Consider the following 27775-nt stretch of genomic DNA (forward strand, 5'->3'; position numbering starts at 1 on the left):
TGCAGTTTGTTACTTAGACCCCCTCCCTGTCACTTAGATTACAGTCAAATTTAATTTAGGCCTTGTTTTGCAGACCTGTATATCTGTAAGCAGTCTCCACGCTCTTAATGTAGCTGTGAGGTTTCAAGCCGTTTCTTTAGTAAGAAATTCAGTCAATTTTAATTTTCAATGTAGTTTTGGACTGCACATAGCATAAATCATTATGCAATACGCATTTATTCAGATATATGACTTTTTTTTATAGGCTTTTTTACCACAGAACACAGAAATCATCCAAATACAACCTTGTTTCAGTCTTGGTTAGCGTTGTATATTGATTGTGCATCTGCTTAGGCCAAGTGAGAAACTTAATTAGGAATAATAGCATCCTATTGTTGTACTGTAATTGATCTTATTAAGTGGTTTGAAGAGCAGCAGTACTCTTGAGGTTTTTCAGTAATCAACCCTGGAGATGTACAATCCATACGGACATGGAGAAATGAGGTACTGATACCTCCAAAGAATGTAGTATGCGGGCTTATATTTTCAAATAAGCAGTAATAAATACTTGAGGCACCTCCATCGAAAGAAAAAGAATCCTAGTTAATTTTCAGCTTCTGTCCTTGCAGTTTTATAACCCATACAAAATAAAAATATATAGTTTACAAAATAGGATTTTATATATATATATATATTTCCCTTTGTAAAACTATACCTATTTAAATACATTTGAAATGTTGCTACAGGTAAATTAGAAATTCTGTTCTAGTACTACGAAAAAGGCAAAATACTTTCACTTTAAGCATACAGTTTGTATGCTCTTCTTCTCACTGCCTCCTCTCACTTCCCCAAATTTGATTTTGTCATCAGCTTGGGCAAATTTGTCATCATTATAGTAGTCTCTGTGTTAAAATTTGGGATAAAATTTTAAGTAAGTATCTCCTGTTCTTCCTTATTTGTTTCAATGCAGCTTTTTGTGCAACTAATTATTAAGAAAGTATTCTAAAACTCAGGAAAGGACTTTAAAGGAGCCATGTTTCTTGATTTTAAACTGTACTCTACTCCAACGCCACAATATAGAAATAGATTTACTTTGGAACAAACTACAAATACATTCGCACAGTTTGTGACAACTTAATTGTCTGTTTAGAGGTCCAGGAACAGACTTTCACACCCAGTTATTATAAATCCTGTCCCAGGCGTTCTATTTCTTCAATCAGGAAATCAATGTCTTGGTGAGTGGCTGCAGGGTTCGAGATGACCATTCGGAAGAAGTTCACTTTGTCTCCCAGGGGCTGGTAGCTCACCATGGTTGTGCCATACTCCATCATCCTGGCTTTTATCACTGGTGCCACCTGCAGTGTAACAAAAAGCAGGGGATGATGACTGTTTTCATTATATTATAACCATCATTATTATTATCATAACAAAAAACAAAGTATGTTTCCCTTTTTAAAAAAAAAAAAAAAGATAAGAGCTACAAGAAACATTTAAAATGAAATTATGCCAAATATTGATAAAAACATTAACCTCTACTGAGGAATAAATGTCTCACTGGGAAGATATGGGGTTTACCCTGTTTCTTTGTCCTGCTCTTAAAAATCACTGCAAAATTTTCCCCTGTGTTTCTCAGTATTGCTGACAAGGACACAGAAGATGTTTTTTGTAGTGCTCAAAACATGTTGTTACAATCCCTTTCTATCTTCTTTTCAAATGCCACAGTGCCATGACATTATCAAGCTTTTCTTGCACTTGCTGGTTTTAGCAACTGCAGTTCATAGTAACTTCAGTAAATATACACAGAGCAAGTAGGTGCTCTAGAGAGAAGCCAAACCCAGGGAACACCAAACTTGGAGATCAGACTGAGGTGGTGTCAGAGTAACCTGCAGGAAGATGATCACAGAGGGTCATTTGCCAGGACGTCACAAGGTGACCTTGCCCTAGGAGATGACTCTGGGCTTTGCCTGCCTGCAAGGGTTTCACTGTTCACTGAATGATGTCCTGGAGGATGCTGGTTACCTTCATAAGGCGGCTTGTTCTTTCTTCCTTGTTCTCCATGCTGCGCAAGCTGGGAGGGATATACCAGAAGCAGACGTTTGTGTGCTGAGGCTAAACACAGAATAGTAATGGTTTCCACTGTAAGAAATGCTCATAATATCTCAATTGCAATTAAGTTCATGCCTTCCCTTCCTCTCATACATCATATTGTGACAGCAGTCAGTGGTTTTCATTATTGTGGTCTACTGAGAATCATCATCATTATTAATGCAGAAAAGATAATTTTAGGCAATTTATTCCCAGGGTGTAAGATGCAGAAACACATCATCCAGCTGTGCAAACATATTTATGCCCTACTGAGAGGCATCTAGATTTTATAGGTGCTGTCCCCTCCAGAGGCTGAAGAGATAATGTCGATAAGGCAAGAGTCTATAGCAGATAATTTAGCGGTGAGGACTGTGTCATTTATTTTTATTACATGACAGAATAATACAGAATCTGGTTCTGTAAACAGGAGTCACAGGTAGTACATAAGACAGTACAAGATTTTCTTACATTTAATGAGATTTATTACTTCTCAGTTTAATTCAGCTAGCTGCTGTATTACTATGCATGCATCACAGTGCCTCAGCTAGTTTAACTTAGATGGGAGCACCGAGTAGAAAGGCGTAAAGTAAGAACTAGTTGACATTTTGTCTGTTTTTGCAGTCTCCCAACAGCTGCCTTCCTTGCTATTTTCCTCTTTGTTGGATGCTGAATGTGTGAGTTACAGCAACTCCTAGTGCTGCCAGTTCTTTTACTCATCATCAGACCCAGTGGACCAAATTTAGCGACGATGTGTGGGGTGGAGGAAATAAATCACATAGTGGCATGTAGGTATGAGCCTGTTAGCTCTCTTTGAAGAAACAAAGTGACTTTTATCCTTGCTCTGCAGAGCACTTGGGCACGCAATAAGCGATCACTACCAGGGAGCAACGTTCTTGGAGACAAAACCTTACTGGGCAAGTACAGAGAGCAAAAGCCATCACAAGTAAGAGAAAAAAAAGCTAAAATCCGATCTTTTTCTTCTCTTTTACAGGCAAAACAAGAGTTAACTTTGTAACAGAGGTCTCTACCAAGGCCTGTTGCCAACCATCACACCTGAAGAGGGTTGCCTGCAAAGAGGTGTCCAAACACTGGACAGTCTGGTGCAGTTCTGAGGTACAGCTGCACAACCCAGGCTGCACTGCCCTGTCACGGGTGCTGTGCTCCAGCTGAGCACCTGGCACCCAGGGGTCCCATCTCCCCTGGGCTCCCTCCAGAGAAACAACATGCCTAGAGATATTTGCGCCCTGGGCGGTAGTGTCACCCCTGCCACATGAGCCAGCTGGGCTCACGAGCCCCTGCCCTGCTGTGCTGCACCTGACCAGCAGCAGGGACTGCACTGCAGATGGCCCCTTCAGGTCACCCTCAGTCACCTGGACTGCCTACCTGAGAATGCTGTTAAAAGTGCTATGCACAACCATCCTTTCAGAGCTGTGTGGGGCACTGTAACCCCAGCTCGTAACAGGCCATGAAACCGCAACCTGGTGAAACAGAGGAAACTGAAAACTTACAGACAGCTGCCTCATCTCCCTTGTCTCTGGATCCCACGAGGAAGAGAGATGCTACCACAATGGATCTCGTTACAAGGGACGCTACTTTCTGTCTCGTTTGGTTTGGTCTGTTGGTAGCATCCCAACAGATGACTAAGGCAAGTGCTGTTGACCAACTGGGAAAAAGGTGTTGCAATACATACCTTTCCATCAAACACCATTTCATACCCTTCTCTGTTCTTTATTATATTGTATAGGTATTCTGCAAGTTCCAAGCACTTATCAATTTGTGCTTCAAATCCTGTGGTTCCCTTTAGAGAGAAAGAGAGAAAAAAAGTTACATGTCTATCTGTTCTGTGACCTGCAAGAGTGAAAGGACCATGCAGCACTTGCCAAAGCATCAGTACAAGTCACCTCTCGGAATTCTCTATGGGACAGAGTGAGGATCTGATTCTATGGGACACACTGCTGAGCAGAGCTCACTTCTCTCTAGCTCTTGCCACTGACTCCCCTATAACCCCCTATGATCTCTGCAAAATAACCACTGGGTACTAGCTTGGTTTTCTCCAAAATATTGCTAATGCCTTTGATGAAGGGTTCCCTTGGTAGATTTTGTAGAGAGGCTGAGCACAGTTTCAGACAGCCTGTACTGGCACAGAGGAAGGTCTCCAGAAGCTGTTGATCTGCTATTTTCAGAACAGGGGAATTTAATCTTCCAGAAGTGATGTGCTAGAGGCTTTATCAAGAAGAATTTTTCTTCAAGAAGAATAATTTTTCTTTTTTTAGTTAAACACAGTCTGGGCAGATATGCTTTTAAAGCCCAGCCTGATGCCTTAGAAAATACGTATTTTGGTTAGACACTGCCCTGCCTTTGTAGTATTGTTTATCTTCTCGTCTAACAGATACCATATAAACTCAGAAGCTGTGCTTTCAAGAGTTGCAGCAAATCCAGCTTTTTCTTCTCTGGCAGAAGTCATAATCCTCTCTCTGTGACATCATAATTGCTCCTGCAATCACCAGCTGTGATGCCACAAACAAAGGATCTTGCTTTAGGAAGGTAGAAGGGGAATAAACAGCTGGAATAAATAAACTGTTTAAGAAACACACATCCTATTTTGTAATGTTAATATTACAAGTGTGGTGTGAGAAGAGAAAGAGCAGTGCAAGGCATATTGAAAAAAAAATGTGGTTTAGAAGAAGAAATGTCTCTGAGTAATGGATGCACGTCCCTGTTAAATCTATTCCAGCAGTGCAGAACTGACTTAAAAGCCCATGTCATTATCCCTCTGTGTACAGAGATTTCAAAACAGGGTAGTAAACTAGCACAGCCTCGGGGAGAAAGGCTTGGAGAAAAAGAGAGACGTGGCTAAAACTGCCACTCTGGAGACCCTAGTTAGCACAACAGCTATTGCAACCACAGAAACGTGCATCCTCCTTCACAGACTCCTACACCTCCAGCTACATTTGATGTCTGTTTCCAAATTGTTTTAATGAAGCGTATGAGGTTGTTGAAGGCTTTCAGGAAATGAAAACAGTGATGTCATCTCTTCTCAACAAACCTGAGGCAACTTGACACAATAGATTGAATAAATATATGGAAGAAGTTATTTGGCAACATTCTACAAACAGAGATTAATCAATCATTAGAGCTGGTGTCTTCAGATTTCCCAGAGAACAGATTTTAAAAAGTTTTCCTCTACTCCTTCTAAAGATGACTTCATATCTACTGCATGCAATATAACTAGGTATTCCGGTCTTTATGTGCCATGTTTAATTTCTGAATGTCATTAAAACATCTTTTTATTTCCAGAAAACTTCGTAACAACATTCCTAGATACATGATTTATGCTGTTAAGACTCCTACAGTTACACAAAGCAAATGCTGTGCAAAACCATGGAGTTCAAGTTTCAAAATCATGTGTGCTGCTTTGAAGATGAATTGTTAGAAGTATAAAAAAAATCCGGAAAATAATAATGTTCTTTCTTTCATTTTTTATATGGGCAATTCAGGTCAGGTATTTTCTAAGATGCTGATTACAGAAAAAAACCACACCTGTATGTGGTGTGCATTATTTTAATGCAAACAAATACATTGTAGGCAGTCCTACCTTTGCCCTCCACATCAGCCACAACTTGAAGACATCAACGTGCCGGCCACACTGCAAAGCCTTGTCTCCTGTGTCATAAGACAGGTCGTAGTGCTTGTCTTGTTGAAAGAGGTAGGAAGCATGCATTTGATTGCAGCTCTGCATCAATCCCTTGCAGAAAGAAAGACATTAAAAAGTGATGTTGGCATGGGTATGGTAACTGTTTTGAGGGTTGCTTTGGGCAAGAAACTACAAACACCCAAATTTATTGGAATATGCGTCCAAGTGCAAACAAAGATTTAGAAAAAAAGGACTTACTTAAAACCAGACTTAGCTGCTCAGTGGACTTAAGTTCCTTATATCCCATTCAGTGCACCAGACACCTTGGTACCTGATTCAGCAATCCACTCCCAGAGTCAAGGCATTTTAAAAAAAACCAAAAGTTGGACATGGTGCACCCTCGCATCATTACACATAAGTTCATTTTTGGATCTCACCTTTTACTCTTTGTTCTGGTTCCTCTTCTTCCTTTCCTTGGAATGCAGCTTTTCTGGTTGAGTCAGTCCAAGCTGATTTAGTGACTGATCTAAATAATATCACACCACTTTTCTAATGGCTTTGGTCTCTAAAATACCAATTTTCATTATTTTCTTTCTTTGTAGGCACAGCTTTTTTCTGCAGAGCCCTCAGCTGCAGATTGAATGCTTAAGCAGCAGGGACGTGGTAGGGCTTGGCAGTGTTGTTAATGGTTGGATTCAATGATCTTAAAATGTCTTTTCAAACAGCAATGATCTATGAAATCTATGACTCCATAGAAAGCTTTGAAAAGACAGAAGATCATATGGCCTTTGAACAGCCATCTAGAGTTACTTCTGAGTTAAAAGATGCATTCTGAGAAGCAGCTTTGTGGGAGGGCCAGAGGCCAACAAGGTGAAGAAACCTGGCTCATGAAAGTATGAGGTTTCTATTTTAGGTTTGTAAGTAAAATGCAGAAAGTCATGTTCTGACTCTAGTTAAGTCCTTAACCAGGTTTAAGGTACCTAAGGGCTGTTGCGTAAAACTGCAATTTCCAGTCCAAGAAGAATCAAAACTTGGCTGTTTATCATCAAAACTAGTCTTTATGTGTAACTCAAAACTGAGATAGTAAAATGAGAGGGGGGAAAAAACTGACTTTCTCCTAATCCAAGCCATCTGTTCTCACTGGAGGTCAAAGATGGTACTGACTTCAGCCAGGCAGGATTTGTCTCAGGGAACTGACCCAGAGGGCAAATAAAAGCCAGCTTCTCTCTTCCTAAGTGCAATCACTTTGTATACAATCTGTTGTACAGCTGTTAGCAAAAGAGCAACCAGCCTTTTGATAGCTGGTCTAGGAAATGGTGGTTGTGTAGCAGCTGTCCCAGTAACTGTCAGTTATATGAAAATCACAAGTTTGAAGGGTAGTTCAAATTCTAGCACTAAATGAAATTTTTATTTCAAGAGAACTTATTGTTCCATATTTAATTCCATGTGACCAAAAGTGGATATATGGATCTGACATGGGTGGAAATATCTATCATAAAAATCTAGAAAGTGATACCTAAATTCTGGTCCAAATGTTGTGCTGCATGTGTATCACATCATGCATCCCAAGAGGCCTAGAGTTTGCCTACAGTTACATTTTATGCTACACAACTACTAGTGGGGTTTCACAGCTACACACCCACAATCCAACTATGGACATTTTGAATGGAAAGACAGAGAAATCTGTAAAGACATTGCCATTGATTGCATCTATTATTTCTGGTAGACAGCTGCTTTAATTCCTTCTGCAGTCACAGCCTGAGCACACAACTAATGGTCTATTTCTCAGTTTCTTTTATAATCCACATCACATTTATGAGCATTAGCCATGACACATTTATGAAGCAAACATCCAGGGTTTTTGGAAGCAAAATGTCAGGAAGGATCAGAGAAGCAAGTATTATGGGACATACCTCTTCTCTTACTAGCAGAGCTGAACACTGCAGCGGGACGCCCATCATCTTGTGAGGGTTCCAGGTCACCGAATTGGCCCTGGGACAGCAAACCACATGAAACTCAAACATTGTACTATGGAGGTGAAACCATGGAGACATTTAGAAGTAATTAGAATAATAACAAGCATGTAGAAATGTGCACCTTCTTCTGAGCAAACAAAGCTGAAAATAATCATGGCTTATACTAGGAAAGCAATGAATTAATTAGGGACGTAATCCACTCCAGTTGGTTTTTGGATGACAATCCTGGCAATTTACCACAGGATACTTGGTCTACCCACTATACTTAATCAGTATTAAACTTTCAAAGGAGTCATCTATACTTTATAAACATAACGCGAATTTCTGAAAAATACCCACTTGCCTGATGAATTTTCAAAAGTCACCCAGTTGATTAAGGATGCAGATAGGAGGCTGGCGAACTAGCAGATTCCCTCCCACTCATTTCAGTTTCAGCAAGATTTTAGCAAGTAGCTCACATAGGCATTTAAAAAAATTCCTTGAAATACTTCTGGGTGCCTCTAAGTGTCTGGGTAGCTTAGAAAACCTAGTCCAAAGTAACTTTTCTCATTGCTTTGCTGATGATAAATTTTAGTAGAGCCTTAATTTTAGCTTGGCTATGGTAATTCACACAACTGGAGGACTTCGTCCAAAATTATCATGGTAATAAGCGTAGAACTGATACACCCTTCCACAAAACTTTGATTCTGTCTCCCTTCAGGACACATTCATTGCAAAAATAGCTGTCAGCCTGTTGTGAACAAACAGGGTGCTGTTGCAGTGCAGCCTAGAGAAGTGGCATTTGGGACTGTGACAAGGGCTGAATGGAAGATGGTTTATTATCTTAATTTTGTGTTAAGCGTGACTGGCTATTTTTTAATTACTGTTATTACATATGATGATTAGCTGGTAGATGTGTATATATATCTTCATCCTATCTGGCAGCCTGTCAAGGACACAGTTCACAGAATTTAATGTAGTGCAGTGATTTGAGTTTTGATGGTACAAATTGGTATAAATCAGTCAGCTGGGGCACGTAAAAACTGAAAGAATCCAGGACACACTTTCAGGTAACAGCTACATGAACAGAGGTAAGCAGCTGAGAATGAGGCAGTCTTTACCTTTGTAGGAGTTGGAGACAGTATTATACATTTATGCAAGTCCTTATAATTTCCTGCCAAACTGCTTCCACTCCTTCAAAGCAAGCAACTCAGAAATTCACATGGACATCAGGCACCACTTCTGTACTTTCTTCCTTGCTATTTAAACAGAACTGTGCAAGTGCCTGATGCAAAATTTGTAAAGAACAGTCTTCCACAGGCAGCATCTGGCCACTTGGCTTGACTTTTTGAGTATCTGGCAGCTTTTAATCAGCTCAGAGTCCATCATCTGACTACAAGACCAAAGCTAATGATTCTGAACATGCATTCAGGTCTATGTATTTTCTTTGATATGATACTTTTTATCTGTGCCTATGCAGAATCAGGCAGAAATTCTTAAAGATACTTCAAGGTAAGAGTAGTGGTATGGGTTTTATCAGGCAAAAAGATTATTTACTGGCAACAGACAGATGTTAATAATCTGCCTGGAACATTTTATTTACCCTAAGGTAATTTATTTCCCCAATTGCATCCCAATTGCACAGAGAAAAAAAAATCAATTATGTAAAATAAAAATCCACCATTTTTCATTTTTTATCAGTTATTCTGGGCTCCAGCCTTCAGTATGTGCTTGAAGAAATTGCTGAGACTAACAGTGAAGTAAAAAAATCTACAAATATCCACAGATGGTTTTTTATAGCATCGCATGCTTGCACAAATAACTGAGGGCCAAGCACCTATGTGATTTTTTGGCTGTGGGTGACAGACGAAAAAAAAAATAGATGAAAATTTTTGGTTTACAGATTCAAGACTGGCAGAATTTGGCCCACAACCATCATTAAAAACAGACTGAGGTGCATTCACTGACCAGCCACAGCTCTGGGAAGGATGCCCAGACCCCGAATGGGAGCACTCACTCAGCTGCAAATATGCTCTTCTCATGCAGCTATCATCCCCTGCCTCAGCTGCTGGGAGACAGACATCAGACTGAAACTTCTGATGGTGGCCAGACCTATCTGCTCCAGACACCAGGGGACACGCTTCCTTCAGGGTGCCTTGGAGCAGCTTGAAATCTGGCATGTGGGGACCCTCCAGGGAATGGCAAGAACGGTCCTGCAACCCCTCCTGCCTTTGACAGGAGTATTTTTGCTGAAATGCCTGTGACCAGAAGCGCCTGAGTGCTCCCTTCTTGCACCTTTCTTCTCTATCATACCTAAGTACCAGCTCCAGTTCTCTTCTGTGCAGACCTACAATGATTGGGTCGTACTCAAGCACCTGCCATAACACAGGAATGGCCATAGAAGCTGGGTCTAGTAAGTCTGCTCTAAAGACTTTCACATTTGAGATCTTGACAAACTGAAATCATCTGCTGTGTCCATCAAGCAGAGGAACAGCATTAGAAATGACACATTTCATTAATTCACTGCCAAACATATGGAGATGGTGCTTATTAAAGCACTAGATAAAATCCAGTAGAGTTATGGATCTAAGGCATATAATTTGGAAAAACTTCCAATATAGATTCAACTTGAAGTTCTCATTCCAGTGGAATTTGGACATATACTCTGTCCTCACAGGCAACTGGGTAGATTTTTCTAACTTGCTGGATATTCGGATGGATATTTGTCGTTTTAATGTACAATACATAAGTTTGGAAAGCTGGAGGCAGTCTTAACTCAATCAAATTCATAAAGCCATTGGCTGCTTTCCGAATTTTGCATGTGAGATGTACAAAAAAGGCGCAGTACCATTAAGGTATCCTCCTAACCTTCAGGAATAGGATAAGGAAGTTGTCTGTAATTTTAATTTGCAAAGAACAGCAATTCAATTTAGAGATAAAACAGGCAGTGGGAGCAATAATTTACTCTCAGACATTGTGAGCTTCAGGAAACGCACAAATGTGAGTAACTGTACCTAGCTCAGTATACTATCTCTAGCAAGCAGTCTAGAGTGGTGCCTGGGAAGGATACAAACAAGGGCAAGCACATACAAACTTCCTCTAGCTACTCTCTGAGTTGCCACTTATTTGTGGCTCACAGAAGTCCTGAATGTTTTTTGTTTGCCTGTGTACCTGGAACACAGGTAAATCTTAACAAGGCAAGGAGTTCCACAGCTCAACTAAAAGCTCTGAACAAGTAGCTGTTTAGTTTAAGCTGAGTTTAAGCTCAGTCCTTCTAGACTCTGATCTGGACTGACATCACGTATGTTCATCTGAATTTATCTGCAATGGCAATGAGCTTATGACTTAATATAAACACTCAGCTGTGTATATGTCCAGGCACAGTTTTATGGAGAAGACATCATTAGCACAGCCTGGAGGGGTGTATTCTCTCCAGAAGTGACAGTGCAGTGGTCAGTGACTGCCAGGACACCTGTCCAAACTGCAGGTCCATCTACTTTTTATGCTTTGAGTATATATAAGTGTACAAGTCCTCCAAGATTAATTTCTTGGAGAAATGCAATTGCTAACTCATGCTGGATGCTGAACCAGAGAATGATGCAGAACTGATTCTGGACCTATGAATGTGTGTTGGAAGGAAAAGTAAACAAGAAATGTCTGTTGTTTGTATTACAAAACAAAATGCTGCACTACTGTAGCATTCAACAAATGTACTTTGCTATGCTACTTTGATTGGAAGGACAATTTGCATAATTTCTCCATACTACAACCTGGAGAAAACGTTGATTCTTATTGTTATTTGCAGACATTGCTATGGTAATCATGTGTGTTAAAATGCACCTAATAAATATGTTTAATTAACATTAATAAACCATACCTTTCAACGCCATTTAACTTCCATTTGTGCTTTCTTGACATCAGGAGCCCACCACCCCACGCTCCCTAGAAGGCAAGATACATTACGTTAATGAGAGGAGAACTCTGCTTTTCTCCATGATGACATCTGTGCACTCACATCAGTATGAGGCCGTTTTTTTTTCTTGCTGATGTGGCACTCTAAAATGACCAAGCAGATGGGGCCCAAGGCATTAGCTGTGCTAACAGTTTTCTTCCAGTAGCATGGAAGCAGTGGCTCATAGCCCAGAACCTGAGTGCCCACCCCTACAGTCTGCTAATTCCCCCCCTCACCACCTTCTCTGACACTGACACACAGGGCTGCCCCGTGCTGCAATTAATGACTCGCAGAGCTGCTCCGGGGTAAGCTGCCTTTCCTCTTCTAGTGACTAGAAGCTAACAAACCAAGCTGGGATCTCAGGTGCTCTCGAGAGTTTTCATCACATTTTAGAGCACTGCTGCTTGCCCCCTACTCATTTGCTTTTGCTCACAGAGATTTGAGAGAAGCAGACATTTAATGTGACTGAGAAGTAGTTCAGGGTAAATACAAATTCTTCCTTTGAACTGGACCAATTCTGGCTGACACAATAATCCAAAAGCAAGATACCCAGGTCTACGAAAATTCAATTACCAAGTCTTTCTGGTGAAAGGATTCGTAAAAATGACACAAAAGCCATTCTAGGGCTGAAACATGATCCTTAAGAAGGATTTCCTGCCAAGAGCTCAGATGAAGCTAAGTAGCCAATCTGATAAATTTCTCTAGCATTTACATTAACCTGTTCATCTGTGGTACTTTCTTTAAGGTAAATGTAGCCTTTTCCTTACGTATTTATTTTGCAGCTGCTGCAGAAACTGAGCCAGTGCTCAGTATGGTTCTTATGTATTTCTTGTACTAATGGCATTTAGAGATAAAGCTGAAGGCCAGAAGCACTCAAACTGGGTCATCTTAAGTGCCCCAGTTGCTAAAAGTACTGCACAGTCCCAGCTCCTGAAATGTCCCCCTGATCTGAGCCTTTTGGAGGAGTGGGAAACTGGGTTGGATGATAGACTCAATTACAGGAACCAAATACAACAAGTTTTGTACAAGATGACACTGCCCAAAATGAACAAATTAACGCTAAAATGTTGCAATGCAGCCATCCACATAAGATGACACTTACATCCACATGCATCCAGATTTTGTACTTCTTGCAGATATCTGCAATAGCTATGAGAGGATCAAACGCCCCATACACTGTTGTCCCAGCTGTGGCACTCACCAGAAAAGGAACAAAGCCCTGCAAGAAAGCACAGAAGCATTTGACAAGGTCAGAGTACTGCAGCCTCCCCAGCCTGCAGCAGCCCCGACTACTCATGTGCTGCTTCCACAGTGAGCCCACAAGTGTCTCCTAGAGGACATCCCTGCCACATTACACTCCCCGTCTCCTGATTTATACGCTAGTGGTATTATAGTTTCTACCTTAAGGTGGCAGCAAACTTCCAAACCAGCATCCTCCACTTAGTGTGCATGAGACGGGCAAGGGCTCAAAAGAACAATTCCGCTCCACATCAGCTGCCTGAAACAAAAAGGTCTGCCCTTCATGAAGTCACATAAACCAGACCTCACTGAGGAACCACAGTGCAAGAAACACCTCTGATGGACTGTGCCCTGGGCTGCGCTGTAATTATCCCAGTGAGTGTCTGAACATATGGTGGCCCAGTCCTGCCAGTGGGAGCATTTTGTCTGGGGGCGTCTCCTGCGGCCAGTGCACAGGGTGGGGCGTGAGGCTCACCTCTAGCCCCATCCCTTGTGCAGAAAACTCTTCTGAGGAAAAGACAGCAACCTCCACGGAGGCCAGGGACCATCTCTTGGCTTCTCTGCTAAGCGCTGTGCCTCACAGAGGAGCACTCATTGTCCATCACATGGCTTTTGCACTGTGAGGCCTTAGGCCTGCCATAATTCATATCAGTGCTTCATTTTCAATTCATTTGTAGTTCCATGGATTTCACAAACAGTACTCACAGCAACAAAGGTAAAAAGTGGCTACATTTTTTTCAGAACTGAGGTTTAAAATATGAAAACGGTCTAAAATTCCTTCTGCAACAGTCAGTAGCTTTGAATGGTGCTGTTGTCATTTTGCCTTATGTTTTATCTACTCTATTGCTTTTCTTAGAAAAAGTGAGCTTTTAATAAAGATGTGTGTTATTAATGAGTTTGAATGCTGTGTCTAATAACCATTTTTGTAAATGTTGAAGGCACAGGGCTGAGTTCAACCCATACTTTAATCTGATGTTTTAAATCTAGCTTCTGTTTATGAACACATACAAAAGTAGTGCATTTTTAGAGATGTGTGGATTTTCATTTATATTCCATGGCTTAGATGAGTCTATGAGGAATAATTTCTGTGCATAACTATATATACAAATTCTCCAAAAGATTATTTTTGTTTTTGTCACTGTTCAGCTGAGAAACTCCATCACAGGCTGATAACACAAAAAAAGGAGGATATTTTGCAGAACAACATATAAAAAAAAGAGCCAAATAGCTCATGGAGATTATAAACTAGCTCTAAACCTGTCCTTTCAGCAACTCTTGCCTCACTAATTGCCAGGCTACATTTCTGAAAAAAATTATCACAAGTTAATGGGTAAGCTTGTGTTGTTTTACCAAGGAAAGTAAAACAACTAGCTGTATCTTTCTTTTTTGTTCTTGTTTTTCTTTTTTTGGAAGCAGAAAAGCTAGTAAACTTACTTTTTGTTTGGCTTCAACAATTCTTCTTTCAAGGTCTGATGGGATCATTTTCCCTCTGGAGCAAGAGAGAGTTATATCAGAAATTTTATCCTCAAATCAGCTCTTGCTGTTACTTCTTCACTTAACAGGAAACCCAAATAAGGAACAAACTGACTTTTTTACCAAAGGCTTATGCAACACGAAAGAGTACAGAAAGGCTCTGTCCATTAGTCTGAGTTTTCATCCTAATCATTTTGTCAACCAGTTTGCATCAGTATGGTCATGGTAGCTGAGAGAAGTTATCTTGTGGCCACCCCATTAAAGACTGATGCTGCTCCACGGAGCCTCCTGGCTCAGCGCAGGGTCTCAAGAAGTTCGCTGCGTGTCAAACCCCACAGTCTCCTTTCAGGAGGCACAGAAAATGCCAGCTGTGTTGCATAGCCCTGCACAGCACGACTCAGCTCTGTTGCAAGCAGTCATCTCCATGTTTCCATCCCAGGGGTAAACTTGTTTCAGTGGGACTATTCCACGGTTTGGTGCATTACATGTTCATGTTTGCCTGAGGCAAGTTATGAGAAGAAGCTACCAGTCTAAACTCATTAAATGCATTGTCAGGCCCTTTTGTGTATTTGCAACACCTTTAGTATGAACCATTTACCTGAGATTCATACTCAGTGGTGTATGTCTTGAAGGCTAGTTTATGAAATCCTGTAAATGAATTAAATGCAAGATAAAACAGTGCTGATACTGAATCTTGAAGTTAAGGTTTTCTTTGCTTTAGACACAAGTAAGACTATCTACGAAGAGACAGTATGCATAACAGCAATGCGAACATGACAGCTCCCTACATTATAGGAATAAAGTCTTTACTGGCTTTGAATATTATTAATTTAGGTTAATATTATTTTTGGGAGACTTCTTCAGATTTTTTTCTTTCACTAAGCACCAACTTCCTATTGCTATACTAAAAGAACATTTACTAAAGCTCAAAATAGTAGCTTCAAGGAAGCTAATAAGCCCATTAGTTTTAGTTTTGATTTTGCATTTTAAAAATATTGAAGTGTTTTCATGACATTTGGATGGATGTAAGCAATCAAAAAAATTATTAATTTAATAACATACTGCCATGTTTTGTAAGTTTTCAGCCTTATATAGCTTACAGTAAGACACGAATCATTTCAGTAGAAATGGGTTTGTACTGCTAATTTTTTTGCAAATTCTGTCTTGCATTTTATTTATTCAAAATATTAAAACACTGAAGAAAAACTGAAAATAAAAAGCTCTGTAAGTCTAATAATTAGCCGTGATTTTCCTTGCAGAAGTTCAGGGTCTAAAGAGTATTCAGCTCACTGTGAGTCCTCCTCAGATACATGCACATGTTCAGAGAAAAGCAGTAGTTGCCCTATCTTCAAAACCTGTTTCTGGGATCATTAAAGGAATAAAGGGAAGAAAAAAAACAAACATGCCAAAGGAAGGCAATGAGTCCCTCCTCCAAACTTAGTTTAGATGTTGGTCTTTAACAGTTTATAATTTATTGACTTTGCGCATAAAAATACACACACAGCTGGGCAGCTCACTTCAGTGCCCAAATTTTTTTACCAAGACAAGTGATTATACAGCCCCTGCTCACTTTGAATACCTGCAGGAATTCATGGCCAGGAGAGTGCAATGTCCAACTAATGTCAAGCTTTACTGAAGAGCAAGCAGTGGGTTGCTTTGAGTATAGTCTAAACATATGCTGGAGCACAACAATCCCCCCACTGCAAATCTAGCAAACTAGCCAAGAGCATTGCTTACTTGCGCAACATTGTCAGATGTTATCACCCAAGCTCAGATGACTTTAAATGGACTGCAAAATAACAGTCTTGTCGTTAGACAAACCTCACCCAGATAATGTGGCACAGGGTTGCATGAGATGTACTAGTCAGCATCAGAGGCAGGAGGGCTACTGGGTGAGGCAGAAGGGACTCAACAGCAAAAGGACATTGAGGATATGTTAGGACATTAAGGAGTGTTAGTGTCAAAGTCTCCTCATACTATACACATCTGTACACAGACTTCACTGCTGCCACACCAGACTGAAGTGTTTTGACCCCAGATCTTCAGCTAATACACTACTGCTACCAACATGTCTGCGTGGTAGTAAAACAGGCAACAGAAATGTGTCATTGTCCAGTCTGGTGTATGAGCAAGAACATGATCTTCTGCATGTCTTCCTGGCTTAAAATACACCACATATTTACATATTCCCACTATACAGCAAAACCAGGGAAACTTGGTGGGTGTGGGTCAGGACAGGGAAGAGCCACCAGAAAATATGCCTGCTCAAGCTGGGAACATCAAAAAGATCTCATGGTTCTCCTTCACAGGTCCACATCTTCACAGATCATAATTTCCACTGCACCAGCCCACATCTTGTGCAAACAAACAACCTGCTTTGTCCTGGTGGTGTCTGCTGGGATTTGGTGAGACCGCTGTAATCCTGCTGTACACTTCAGGGTGGGCAGAGTAAGCATTGTGGTCTTCACAGAAAATGATCACGCTGAATTTGCACAAGAAGAAAAGGAAGACATGACTTCATTGACCCACATCTGTCTTTAGTGAATAGAAACACTCAGAGGATTACTGTGATGTATGTTGGTTGTGTTGATGTTGTCATTAATTCCTCTTCAAGGTGTTCTCAGTCATTTGTTAGTAAAGAGGCAGTAAGTCCATAAGTCAATATGCAGGGTGCTGTGATTACCACTGCAAATTGCTTAGCTGGTGCTCTTCTTTTAATGTGGGAGCAGAATATTTTGATAGTACTAAAACCTTCTATTTATTCTAGAGCCATAAATAATTCAGTACCTTGAAACAATGATATTTAGGACTTATAATAAATTAGAGTGTTCTCTAGTGAAAAGATGCTCAACAGAATCAGTGAAGATTGTTCTATTAATTTTTGTCCTACAGACAGTTTTTTTTTTCACTTAAAATTGAAAATATTCATTAGAACATGCTGATTTTGTTAACATACCTTTTTTTTTTTTTTCTCAAAATGGTTTCCACAGAGAATCAAAACCTCTTAGCTGGGTGGGTTAAACAAGAAGTTATCTGCCACTGGTTTTGTACAGTCTATGGAATCTGTTCATTAGGTGCCTGCTGTGCTCCTTTCCACAGACCATCACCTTCCTTGGCTTATGCTGCCCACAATGCTGACAAGACCTTTCTCTCACCATCCCCTTGCAAAGGTGTCCCCATCAGATGCACTGTTGGAGATGCAGTCCAGCTGAGAAAGATGGTGAGGGCACGAAGTAATAGAATTACACTAGCAAATGCTCCTTGATATTCTACTCCTATAAAAGGTGCACTTCAGTTCATTTTAATGGCTAAAAGTGTGACAGTCCATGAACACGGTGTTTTGACCAAAAGAAGATTATTCCTGGTTTCTTAGCAGAATGTGTAAAAATGTGTAATATTTTGTTTCCCTTCAGGATGAAAGAAAAAGAAATATCAGGAATCTCTGAGGAAGGGAACTCTTAAGATTTTATATGAGCTCCAAAAACTGACTCATACAGAAGCTACCAACAGAGCCAGTTCCTCAAGTAGGATAAATCAGTGTAAAACTGCTGAAGATGACAGTGCTATGATGAATTATACCAACTGACTGCACCCTATATGCTCTCTGAGCGAAGCACCTGACAATCTTCTATGTATCGATAAGAAGTGCTGTATTTGGCATCTTCACTTACCTTTCATCACATCTAATCAAAATCACACTATCTGTACCAATACCCAAGGCCGCTGCTCCTTTCTTCACAGAGAAGTGACTCTGAAAAAGTACATGTATTAATATTTGTTGTTTTTTGTTATTATTTATTATTTTCTTATGTAACATTATATATAACATTATACTCTTGCAAGTCCTTCAGCAAGTAGTCCCACACAGGCAGTAATTCTATTTATAGCCTTTTTGAAAACCGATCGCTGTAATTTGGGGCTTCCTATCAGGTCACTATAGAAACAGCCCTCACTCTAATCTGGATTTACTCCTGGAATACTAAACACACATTGTGGCTGATGATGGACCCAGTTCTGTCGTTGATGGATACCTGCAACTCCTAGTGCTTGTATGTATTCAGGTACGAACTTGATTTACTAAAACCAAAAATTCTTCCCTAGAGGATTGGTTGAGCTTGTGGAGTCCAGAGTGATGTGCTTCTGCTATGCAAATTCTGGCCAAATAATATACTGAGAGAAATTAAGATAGAAAGCATAATTGTGATCGCATGCCAGTAAAAGCTAGTAATAACTTCCATTAACAAACAGAGTTACTGCACTTTAAAATCAGAACTGGGCTATTACTAAAACCATGAGTTACTTTATATGTACAGAATAAAATGTGGAAGTTGCACTGGAGTGCAAGTCAGACTGATTTTCTCTAGCTCACAGGACTTAACTTCTGAGCCAGTGTTGGTTTATAATTCTAATTTATATCCTAGTGATCATGATAATGAAATAGTTTTGCATCAAATTACACCACCAAGAATCTGCTTTTCTATCAACTCCAATCCAGGCGTAACAATATTGTTCAAAGTAATTTTAACTACAGATTATTAAACTATTAAAAGCACAAGTTAGTGATATGCTCAGATTAGATATGGAGTTTGCCTTGTGGTTTTTCTGGTTGGAGTTGCAAGGTGCTAGGAAGTATTTATAGACTGAACATCACAGGCCTGCTCAGCCATCACACTGACGTTTTTCATGGCATGTTCTTTATTTCATGAAACTGAATTTTTGAACTGATGTATTTCCATGAGTTTCACCAGCTTCACTAAAGACAGTGGACATTTCTGAAGTATTATAGGTTCCCAAATGCACTGTAGATTAAGGCTTGGACTGTGATCAATTGAAAAATCTCTGTATGTGGAAAATACTAAAGTCTCTTCCCACCCTTGCAGGTCTCCCTGAGCCCCATAGTGCAGCAGTGTAACTTTCTGAGAGCAGGGAGGGGAACAGACTATGTTCTTACAAAATACTCTTATGTTTTATATATATAATATAAAATGTTCTTACGAAGCCAGCTTTGCAAAAACTGAAACAGAGCTAGAACATTGCAAGCGCAATGACAGCTCAGTGATATACTATGTGAAGCTAGAACTGACTTTATATACTCTGAAATATTGAATTTGGTTCTTATTCATGTACAACAGAGACCGATAGGCATATACTGGGTAGTGTAATACATAAACATAGGTAGAGATGTAGGAGTGAAGAGTCACAGATATATTTCACTGGGTTTTCAGTCAATGACATTACACTGATTAATTTTGCTCCTTATTCCACACTAGTTGAAACAGATTTACCACTGTAATTTGTTTTTCTAATAGAAAACAGAAAATTCAAAGTGCCTTAAAAAAGAAAATACAGATTTAAACCATTTACTATAAGGAAGAAAATTAAGTCCATGTGCTCAAAGACATCCATTGGAATATGACCAAGCTCAGCTGCCTCATTAAGAAGTCTCATGCCAATGCTAAAATGTGATGGGGGGAAAAAAAAATAATATAGTGCTGATAGCTCAGTTGCCTGAAGGCTTTGTACAGACTGAAGGGAATTCAGCAGTCAGGAATGAACACAGGTTTAGGAATACATACAGAAGTCTATACACAGAAGGGCAAATGCAATTACAATTTCTAAACAAACTTTGAATACGAAATTGCTCAATCTATGTATAGAGTCACAGATAAATGACTGCTGTTATGTTTTTATGTCTCATGATAACATGAGAGGAATTACTCCAACTGCCTGAGAGGCTCTAAAAGAGCCAGGATGAAACTGAAAATGGAAAAAACCCCACAGTTCTAAGAACAAAGAAAACTTTGCTAATAATGACAAATATCAAACTTTGTTTTAATATTCCTGGGTTGGTGCTGAAAATTTGGTTGCCCGTGTAAATATATGTAAATATATTAGAACATAAAGATCAAAGAGAAGGAAAGGTTTGCAGAAATAACCCTGGTTAGACACAACTACTGTCAGATTCAGCTTGGTTAGTAGGGAAGGAGGACACTAATTGTGACACCTTTCGGACTGCAGGGGCTATAGACAGTAGCAAGGAAGTGAGCTTGAACACCAGCTTCCATGACACAGCCATGGAGAGGCCCCACAAATCTGAAGTCTTACAGTGGAAGAATCAGGGTCAAAAGAGTAAAACAGGGTCAGACTGCCTGATGCCAGTCCTAAAGGAAAAACTGGGCTAGGAGGAACTGGCAGGTCCAGAGTTTCACCACTGCCGTGTGCTTGCCAGAGGCAGGAGGACACATAGGTGCGAGCGGGCTGTTACTGAAGCTTTCTCCCTCCTCTCCTTCCTTCTCTCCTTCCCTCCTTTTGTGCACTGCAAAAGGGTACATGGAAGTCTACAAATACATCCCAAACAGAAAAGAAACTCAATTTCTCTCTGAAAAGAAATGTGGTCAAAATTCAGTGGTGAAGACAGAGTATTAGCCAATATTAGTTACAAAAGCATATTGTGGTCAGAAAAAAAAAAATTATAATTTTGAGCCAGGGGAATTTTCCCTTTCTCTGTAATTTCAAATACTGTCAGGAGTGGGTTTGTGTGCCTGATAGCCATTTTTTCATAGTTGGCTTTGTAAAGTAAAAACACAGTGTAAATTTATTACAGGTGCAATAATGAATAGGCCTTTTGGAAAAAGGGAGAAGTAGAATAATTTAAAAATGTTATGATGCTGAAAAGTATAGCATTATCTTAAATGAACAGTGCTTCAATATACAGATGCTTCTGTTTTTATAGCTTGCTAAATTACTTGCTCATAATCTGGCATGATTGAAGCTGTCAGGAAGAACCAACCTAATGCCGTGAGCCCCAAAGGCCACGGCTGGTTTTTCAAATTGCAGTTTCTCCCTGCTCACATAAATCCAGAGTGGCAAAAGCTTTGTGGAGGGAGATCACCAGGGGCAAGTTCCCAAATGCTGAGCAATCCATGCCATCCAGCAACCACATCCTCTCCTAGTTCTGCAGGGTTGGTTGCTGGCAGCCTGGTGCCCAGCAGACCTGTGTCCCCAGCCTCATCCCATCAGCCACACACCAGCAAATGAGGTGAACAGGCTTCCTTCTCCACCACTCCTGGATTTTAAGCAATGTGAGATCCCTGGATGTGAAGGCTGGGCTACTTCTCTCTTAAAATTAATAATCTAAAAATGTGTGGTTGGTCTAGTCTTGCAGTTTGGGCTCCCTCAATAGTAGGGAAGAAAAGTACCTCCAGAAGGCACTCCATCCCTGAAGCACTGGCACCCATTTTAAACTAAGATGAGTTGTCTTCTGCAGATCTTGCTCTCTTTTTATTGGCTATAAAAAGTGTATAGACTAACTCAGATTAAATGTTTACACTTTAGGTGATTAAAGTTAAGTGAAATGAATCCTATCTTTAACATCTAATTGTAAGCTATGGCTTTTCCTGCAATTATCTACAGAAACAGTGTCCAATCGTATTTTTAAATACACTGCAATGACATATATGTTTGCTCTTATTCCCTTCAGCTACTGCTATTCAGTTTTTAAAGTTATTTGCTAATGTCAGGAGAGAATTTAAGTTATTAAAGTTTCTGTACAATGAACTAATATTTCCATCTTTTGCATTTTTGAAATATATAACTTCATACTGCTTTTCTAATCCAGCAAGACTCACAGTCCAGATAGTTCCACAGCATCATCTGTGGGTAAGAAATGCTGCACTAAGTTCAGGAGGATCCTATGGCAGTGTAAAAGTCATGAGATACTGACCAGACGAAGGATTAGATCCAAATGATTAATGTCTCCTTTGTGATAGGCTGTCCTAGAGCAGTGTTTTCATGGAAAAAGGGTTTGATTTGAACAGCGTTACTTGAATTAAGTTGCTCCTTGAACAAGATCAAATTCTCCCAGTTTGCCCTGGCTTCAAGTATCACCAAAAATACTTTTCTAGTTGTTGTGCATTAGATAATGCAAAGAAATAATGTATGAATATATGAGTTTGATTTTTAGTTTCCTTAGGTAGAAACAAAACTACCCCGTTTACTTTGTGTGCTCAGAAGTATAACTTAGGGCTTTCCAATGTATGCTATGAAAAACATGATCTCCAGACTCCTCAAATCTTTCCCTGGTAGCCCCACCATGTAAGTCACCTCCTTGGACTGATTCTTGCAAGTGAGAGTCCTGCCAACTGTCTCCTAAGTTGCCTGGCCAAGGGCAGCGCCATGTGCCATGGAAGCGGCAGGAGCAGAGATCAGCTTTTCATTCTACCTAGAAACCAAACCAAAATCTTGCATAGGCTGTGTGAAATGGAGGTCTGTCGAGCTGAGACAGAAGTCACTTCCTAATTTCTTTCTGCCTCAGTGCCAAGAACCTCCATATGAGGTTTCAGAAACTGTCCAGACAAAAACTTTGCCAAAGCCACTCTTCTCCCACAGCTGTCGGTGTAGCTTCCCAAATTCCCTGCAAGTAACGGGCCTTGTCCACAAGAGGAAACCAGCGTGCAGGAAGCTGAGGTAGTGGTTTATTGCTAAGCGTCTCCTTCCATCCATTGCTGTGTGCACGCTGCCTGCTCTACTGCTGTGAGGCTGCTTCCCTAGCACCACAGACGAGCCACCTCTCACAGGCCCTCAGAGTACTCCCCCAGAGGACAAGGTCCCTTTGAGTATGTCCAGCTGCCTACAATGCTGAGCAGCCAAGAGCTCCTCTCTTCACAGTCAGTGGATGCTGGAGCTGCACTCCCAGTGAAGCCTTGGGCAGGAGCCAGTTTACCCAAAGAGCAGTGCAGATGAGGGGACGCCAAGAGGCAGAGAGATCCTCTCTGTGTCCCTTTGGGTCTCTAACTGGGTGAAAAGGTCCCTTATTGCGAGATCAGCCTCAATCACCTGCTAGCTCTTACTCTGCATTTTCTTTTCCAAAACTACAAGGGGAGTTGTCTTGCTATTTCTTTGGTGAGCACCTGACAAGGTCTTCCTCCTTAGAAGGATGCTAGAGGAGTAAGAAATGCAGAAAGCTGATTTGGACTTCATGAGCAGAGTCCTGCTGGGTGGGAGAACAGAGGAGAATGAAGAAATCTCTATGTCTTTCCAATTATGCCCAGCTTTTTGTTCATTCTCTGAACTGTGGATTGAGTCTGCACAGCCCCTAATTAAACATCAAGTCCACGGAAAATCTGCAAATCTCTTAAGCTATTTTTATACTACCAAGAAAAGGGCCAAAGGCTGTTTTGGCACTTGAACCCAACTAGTCCTCTACAGCTAAACTTTTCTCCTCTGCACCCTTTTCCTCCTTGGGGTAAGATGATTTTGCCCTTTTTGCCTGTTAGGGTTGATGCCTGCTCCACACTGTTTTCAGCTGCTGTGGAATGCCATTTAAGAAAGTGTCAGTTGGCCAGGTCAAAATAACAACAGGAAATGGGTTAAAATTCAACAGGACTTGCCTTATAGAAAAATGGATCATCTAAAATATTCTGAGAAGGTAGCTATCCCTTCCAGCTCCTCTGTCTACACTGAAAAAGGGATGTGCTCTGCTGAAAACCCACAGCAGCCTGAAGCTGTCTAAAGCCTAAAGATGCCTTCATCTTAGATTCTTCATTGTGTTTGAAACAATAGACTGAAACAGATGTTTACAACTGGCATCCATCACTTTTACCCCTCTGAGTCAAGGTCTCTTGCATCATGTGCAGTTCAGAGCAGCTGCCCTGAAGGACATCACTCTGCCCCCGCACCAGTGCAGATGAAGGAACCACTGATGATGCACTGGTGAATATAGAGGAATTAATTAAGTCCTGAGTGCAAATGCATCTCAGTAACATTATATCTGGCCAAGACCAACCCAAGCAGTTATAGTGTACCTCACTGTCTCTCATGAAACAGAAATAAACACGCAGAGTGAGAGGTAAGTCTCAGTCCTACTGGACAGCTTGGGGAAGATCTGCTTACTGGGAACATGGGTGGTTGGAACCATCACATACCCTATTTCAGGCACCTAATGTCAGTTGTGTATAACAGGAGGCTGGTCTCTCTGGATGGTCAATGTACAGAAGTAGGTGAACACCTCCTAAAGGTGATACAGAACATCTAAATTAGGGAATATTTAGGTTCCAAATTTGAATACTCCAAGTTTGTCTAGAGGTGTTTCTCTTCCCTGGTTGTACAGAGACTGAGGCTCCTAATTTAGGAACATGATTCACTCCCAAATTAAGAAGGGAACTACTACAGAGCTGTGCCTAATTCCTCCCTTCCACTCTCCCCACCAGCAGCTGAACCTATTGTGGCATCAGAATGAGGCCAGATTCTGATTACAGCAATATTGGCTGCAGTTGTGGTGTAACTTCATTCATTTATAGTAATGGAAGCTCTAGAATGGTAGAAAAGAAGAGAAAGTCTGGTCCATGATGCCATAACCTTTGTCTGAAAATTACTGATTTTGGAATCTTTGCTTCTGATTGAAAATTTAAAGACAAAAATCTCCAAGTTTCTAAGCACATACAGTAACTTTAATCTTTGGTTACTATCATGCCACGTATGGAGAACATGGGGAAATGATAGTATCCCACTTATAGTCTGCTTGTTCCACGGCTGTCATCTTGTAAGAGCATCCAACTGTGACAGAGAGAAACCAGAATCAGGCTGTGGAGTCTAGAACTAAGTAGACCAACATGACATGATAAATGAAACAAATTAAATTCTTGTATTTGAGTGTCTGTTCAGGTTCTGCATGACATTTCCTATCTAAAAAGGGACTGTAATTCCAGGCCTCTGCTATTTTCAGAGTTACACCCTGATTCCATATATTTTGGGCAAATACGGATTAAGGAGTCTTATTTTCAGGTAGTGTGGTTTCTTAACTTCCCTAGAAGACGTGCTATTACATACTTTATGAAAAAAAAAAAAAAAAAAAAAACACAACAATTGAGAAAAGGACAAAACTGCAATATCAAGTTACTTTTAAAATGTATGTACAGTATTTCCAATACTGTTCTATGGATTCTCTAGAATATTTGATCTTGGAATGTTTAATTTGTTAAGGGAACTGCTTCTTCCCTGGCATGAAAACACAATTATTAAAGCTCATTTCATTATTTTGAGATGGATAGCACAATTTGATTAGTTGTTTAACATTCCACCGCTATGAATACAAGAAAATTCTCTAATGATTAATAGGTTTTGCTATTTTAAATAATCATTCTGAACCTTATTTGCAAGATTTATTAGGTCTGGAACTTCCATATGAATAATGCCTCTCTAGTTGTACAGCCTACTTTGGAGAGTTGCACCTCCTCTGTAGAACATCCTTTGCTTTGACTTTTTTTGGGGACAATTACTCTGTAACGTGGAGCTCACAGTTGTGTATTGCATCTCATCCTATTGCCATGAAGAGTAACCTCAGAGGGATTTCCTCCTAGACATTTCTGATTCTTTCTAAGGACACTTTGCTCTTCACACTTGCACAGAGCAGAAACACGTGTTCTGGTAAGTCAAAAAAAGTAGCCAGGAGTATGTTATTACCTAACATGGACAATATCCTTCTGACCCTCAGCCATGAAACAGTACTTTCTGTCTGAGCCCACACAGCTGGAGAGACATTTAGAAAGGGACTGTGGAGCTCACAGAGAGCTCACAGCCCCTCCTGACTACAAACTCTCTTCTTCCCCTTCCTCCTGCATACGCATTCTCCACTACAAGCTGCAATGAATTTTACATGGCCACAAAGCCAAAATAATCCCCCCAGTACAGAGAGAAATACGACTTCTGTATCATTGTTCAAAGAGCAAAAAACTCTGTGTTTCTCCCATGAGGACTGCTCTGATTTCTCCTGTGCACACCTCCCCTCCCCTCTTACACTGCCAGATCCTGACAATGTCTGTGATGAACCCTCATGTGCTGAAGCTTTTGGTCACAGGCAGAAACCCACAGTAAACACCAGTTCCCCAACCATATACCACAGCGGCTCTTCTGCACACACACACAGCATTTCCATACTATTATCTTCATATATGTTATCACCTTCTCATTATATAACAGCAGGAGTGGTTTCAGATAGAAACATTTTGACTCAAAGTGATTTTCTGCTCCCCAAGTGTGACCTGAACAAAAGACATTCCTGGCAGCAAGTGCTGAAGCCCAATGATGAGCTCTCATCATCTGATGTGGTCCTTACCGTTCACATTGACACACACACACAAGTGAGAGAAAAAAAAAATGGCAGTGGTTTGAAGAGCCTGCTCTCCCTGGGTTTCAGCCATGGCTAACCACACGGATAATCCCTATACGTATCAAAAAGCTAGCCCTTTGCCATTTTTTTTTACTCACAGTGAAGGAATAACAGAAATTAAGACAGTTGGCTACAAATTCCCATTCAGCTATTTTCGTCATCATAAATACATACAAGCAGATGTAACAGATGATAGGAAAAGCCAGAAACACGTACATGTTCCGATGTGAAGGCAACCAGCCTGGGAATAGCTGCCATTCCTTTTTCTTTAACTTCTGGGAACATCTTGAAACGTGCAATCAACATAGCATACATGTTAGATATGGCACCACCTGGAGTCCACAGTAATATACTGTTACTTTTTCTATGCATTGTAAAACCATTGCAGAAATAATGACAAATCTTGCTACAGTTTTTCTGACTCTAATGTTAATGTTTCTGCTTCATGGCAGAAACATGGATTCTTCTTCCTGATGTTGCTCACAGATGGGTTGTATAGTAACAGGATCTACTACACCCAAACAACAATTTATGCAAAAAGTATCATTGCAAAAAATTATTTGGGCTTCTTTTAATCCTCATTTTTTGCTACAATTTCTCACTTATTCTCCGACCTTATCCTTTCATAGGCCATGAACACGTGACCCCCACTCTGTTCCACCTCCCAGGCAGATGCTACCACAAGGCAACTTCCTAAGGGGCTTCCAAGTGCAACCTAATCTGTGCTCTTCTCTCCCAAATCAGGGTGGCATTTCATGCCCTGTCTCTAAGGAAACCCACATGAGCCCTAACAGACACTATGTTCTGGATAACAGGAGTTGGGAGAGGGAAGAGATAGGAAAAAGGGTAATTTTAACAAGTGTTTTTCATTTGCCCTCTGATGGGACCAAGGGAAAAACATTAGATGTCCCTAACACTAGCCTTAAAGTAATTGATTTAAAAATATCCATTTCAAGATGGGTATCAGAGACCAGCTCTGCAGTATTCTGTTCCCATATTTCAATTGCCAATGCACAAATTAAAAACAAGCACTTCATTTTTCTTTTTTGAGATTTTTATAAACTGATCCTCCATGTCTACAGTGGAACAATGATTGATTATACATTAAGGCTGCATGAGCACTATGGGAATATAATGCAGAACATGAGGCAGAGTCTGAGAACTTCTACATATGTATGCATACAAACATATGCACACTGGCATGTGTACATAAAATCCATCAGTTTTATCCTGTATATATACTTATTAGATATAATATAATTATAATATATAATACAATTATATATAATACA

General features: G+C 40.4%; 1 protein-coding gene across 1 annotated transcript in view; it reads right to left on the reverse strand.

Annotated features, from left to right (window-relative positions):
• Window positions 1-497: 497 nt before the first annotated feature.
• Window positions 498-27775, reverse strand: part of LOC103775479 (glutamate decarboxylase 2-like) — a gene marked incomplete at its 5' end in the record, with an annotated part of 36991 nt that continues 9713 nt past the window's right edge. Inside the window, 10 exon segments of the mRNA XM_008942934.1 lie at window positions 498-1334; window positions 1999-2088; window positions 3755-3862; window positions 5660-5809; window positions 7612-7690; window positions 11531-11595; window positions 12708-12824; window positions 14279-14333; window positions 17989-18068; window positions 26700-26815. Of these exon segments, the coding sequence (XP_008941182.1) occupies window positions 1161-1334; window positions 1999-2088; window positions 3755-3862; window positions 5660-5809; window positions 7612-7690; window positions 11531-11595; window positions 12708-12824; window positions 14279-14333; window positions 17989-18068; window positions 26700-26815 (1034 nt within the window).

The sequence above is a fragment of the Merops nubicus genome, unplaced genomic scaffold (genome assembly GCF_000691845.1).
Source record: "Merops nubicus isolate BGI_N331 unplaced genomic scaffold, ASM69184v1 scaffold5376, whole genome shotgun sequence".
Taxonomy (NCBI): Eukaryota; Metazoa; Chordata; class Aves; order Coraciiformes; family Meropidae; genus Merops; species Merops nubicus.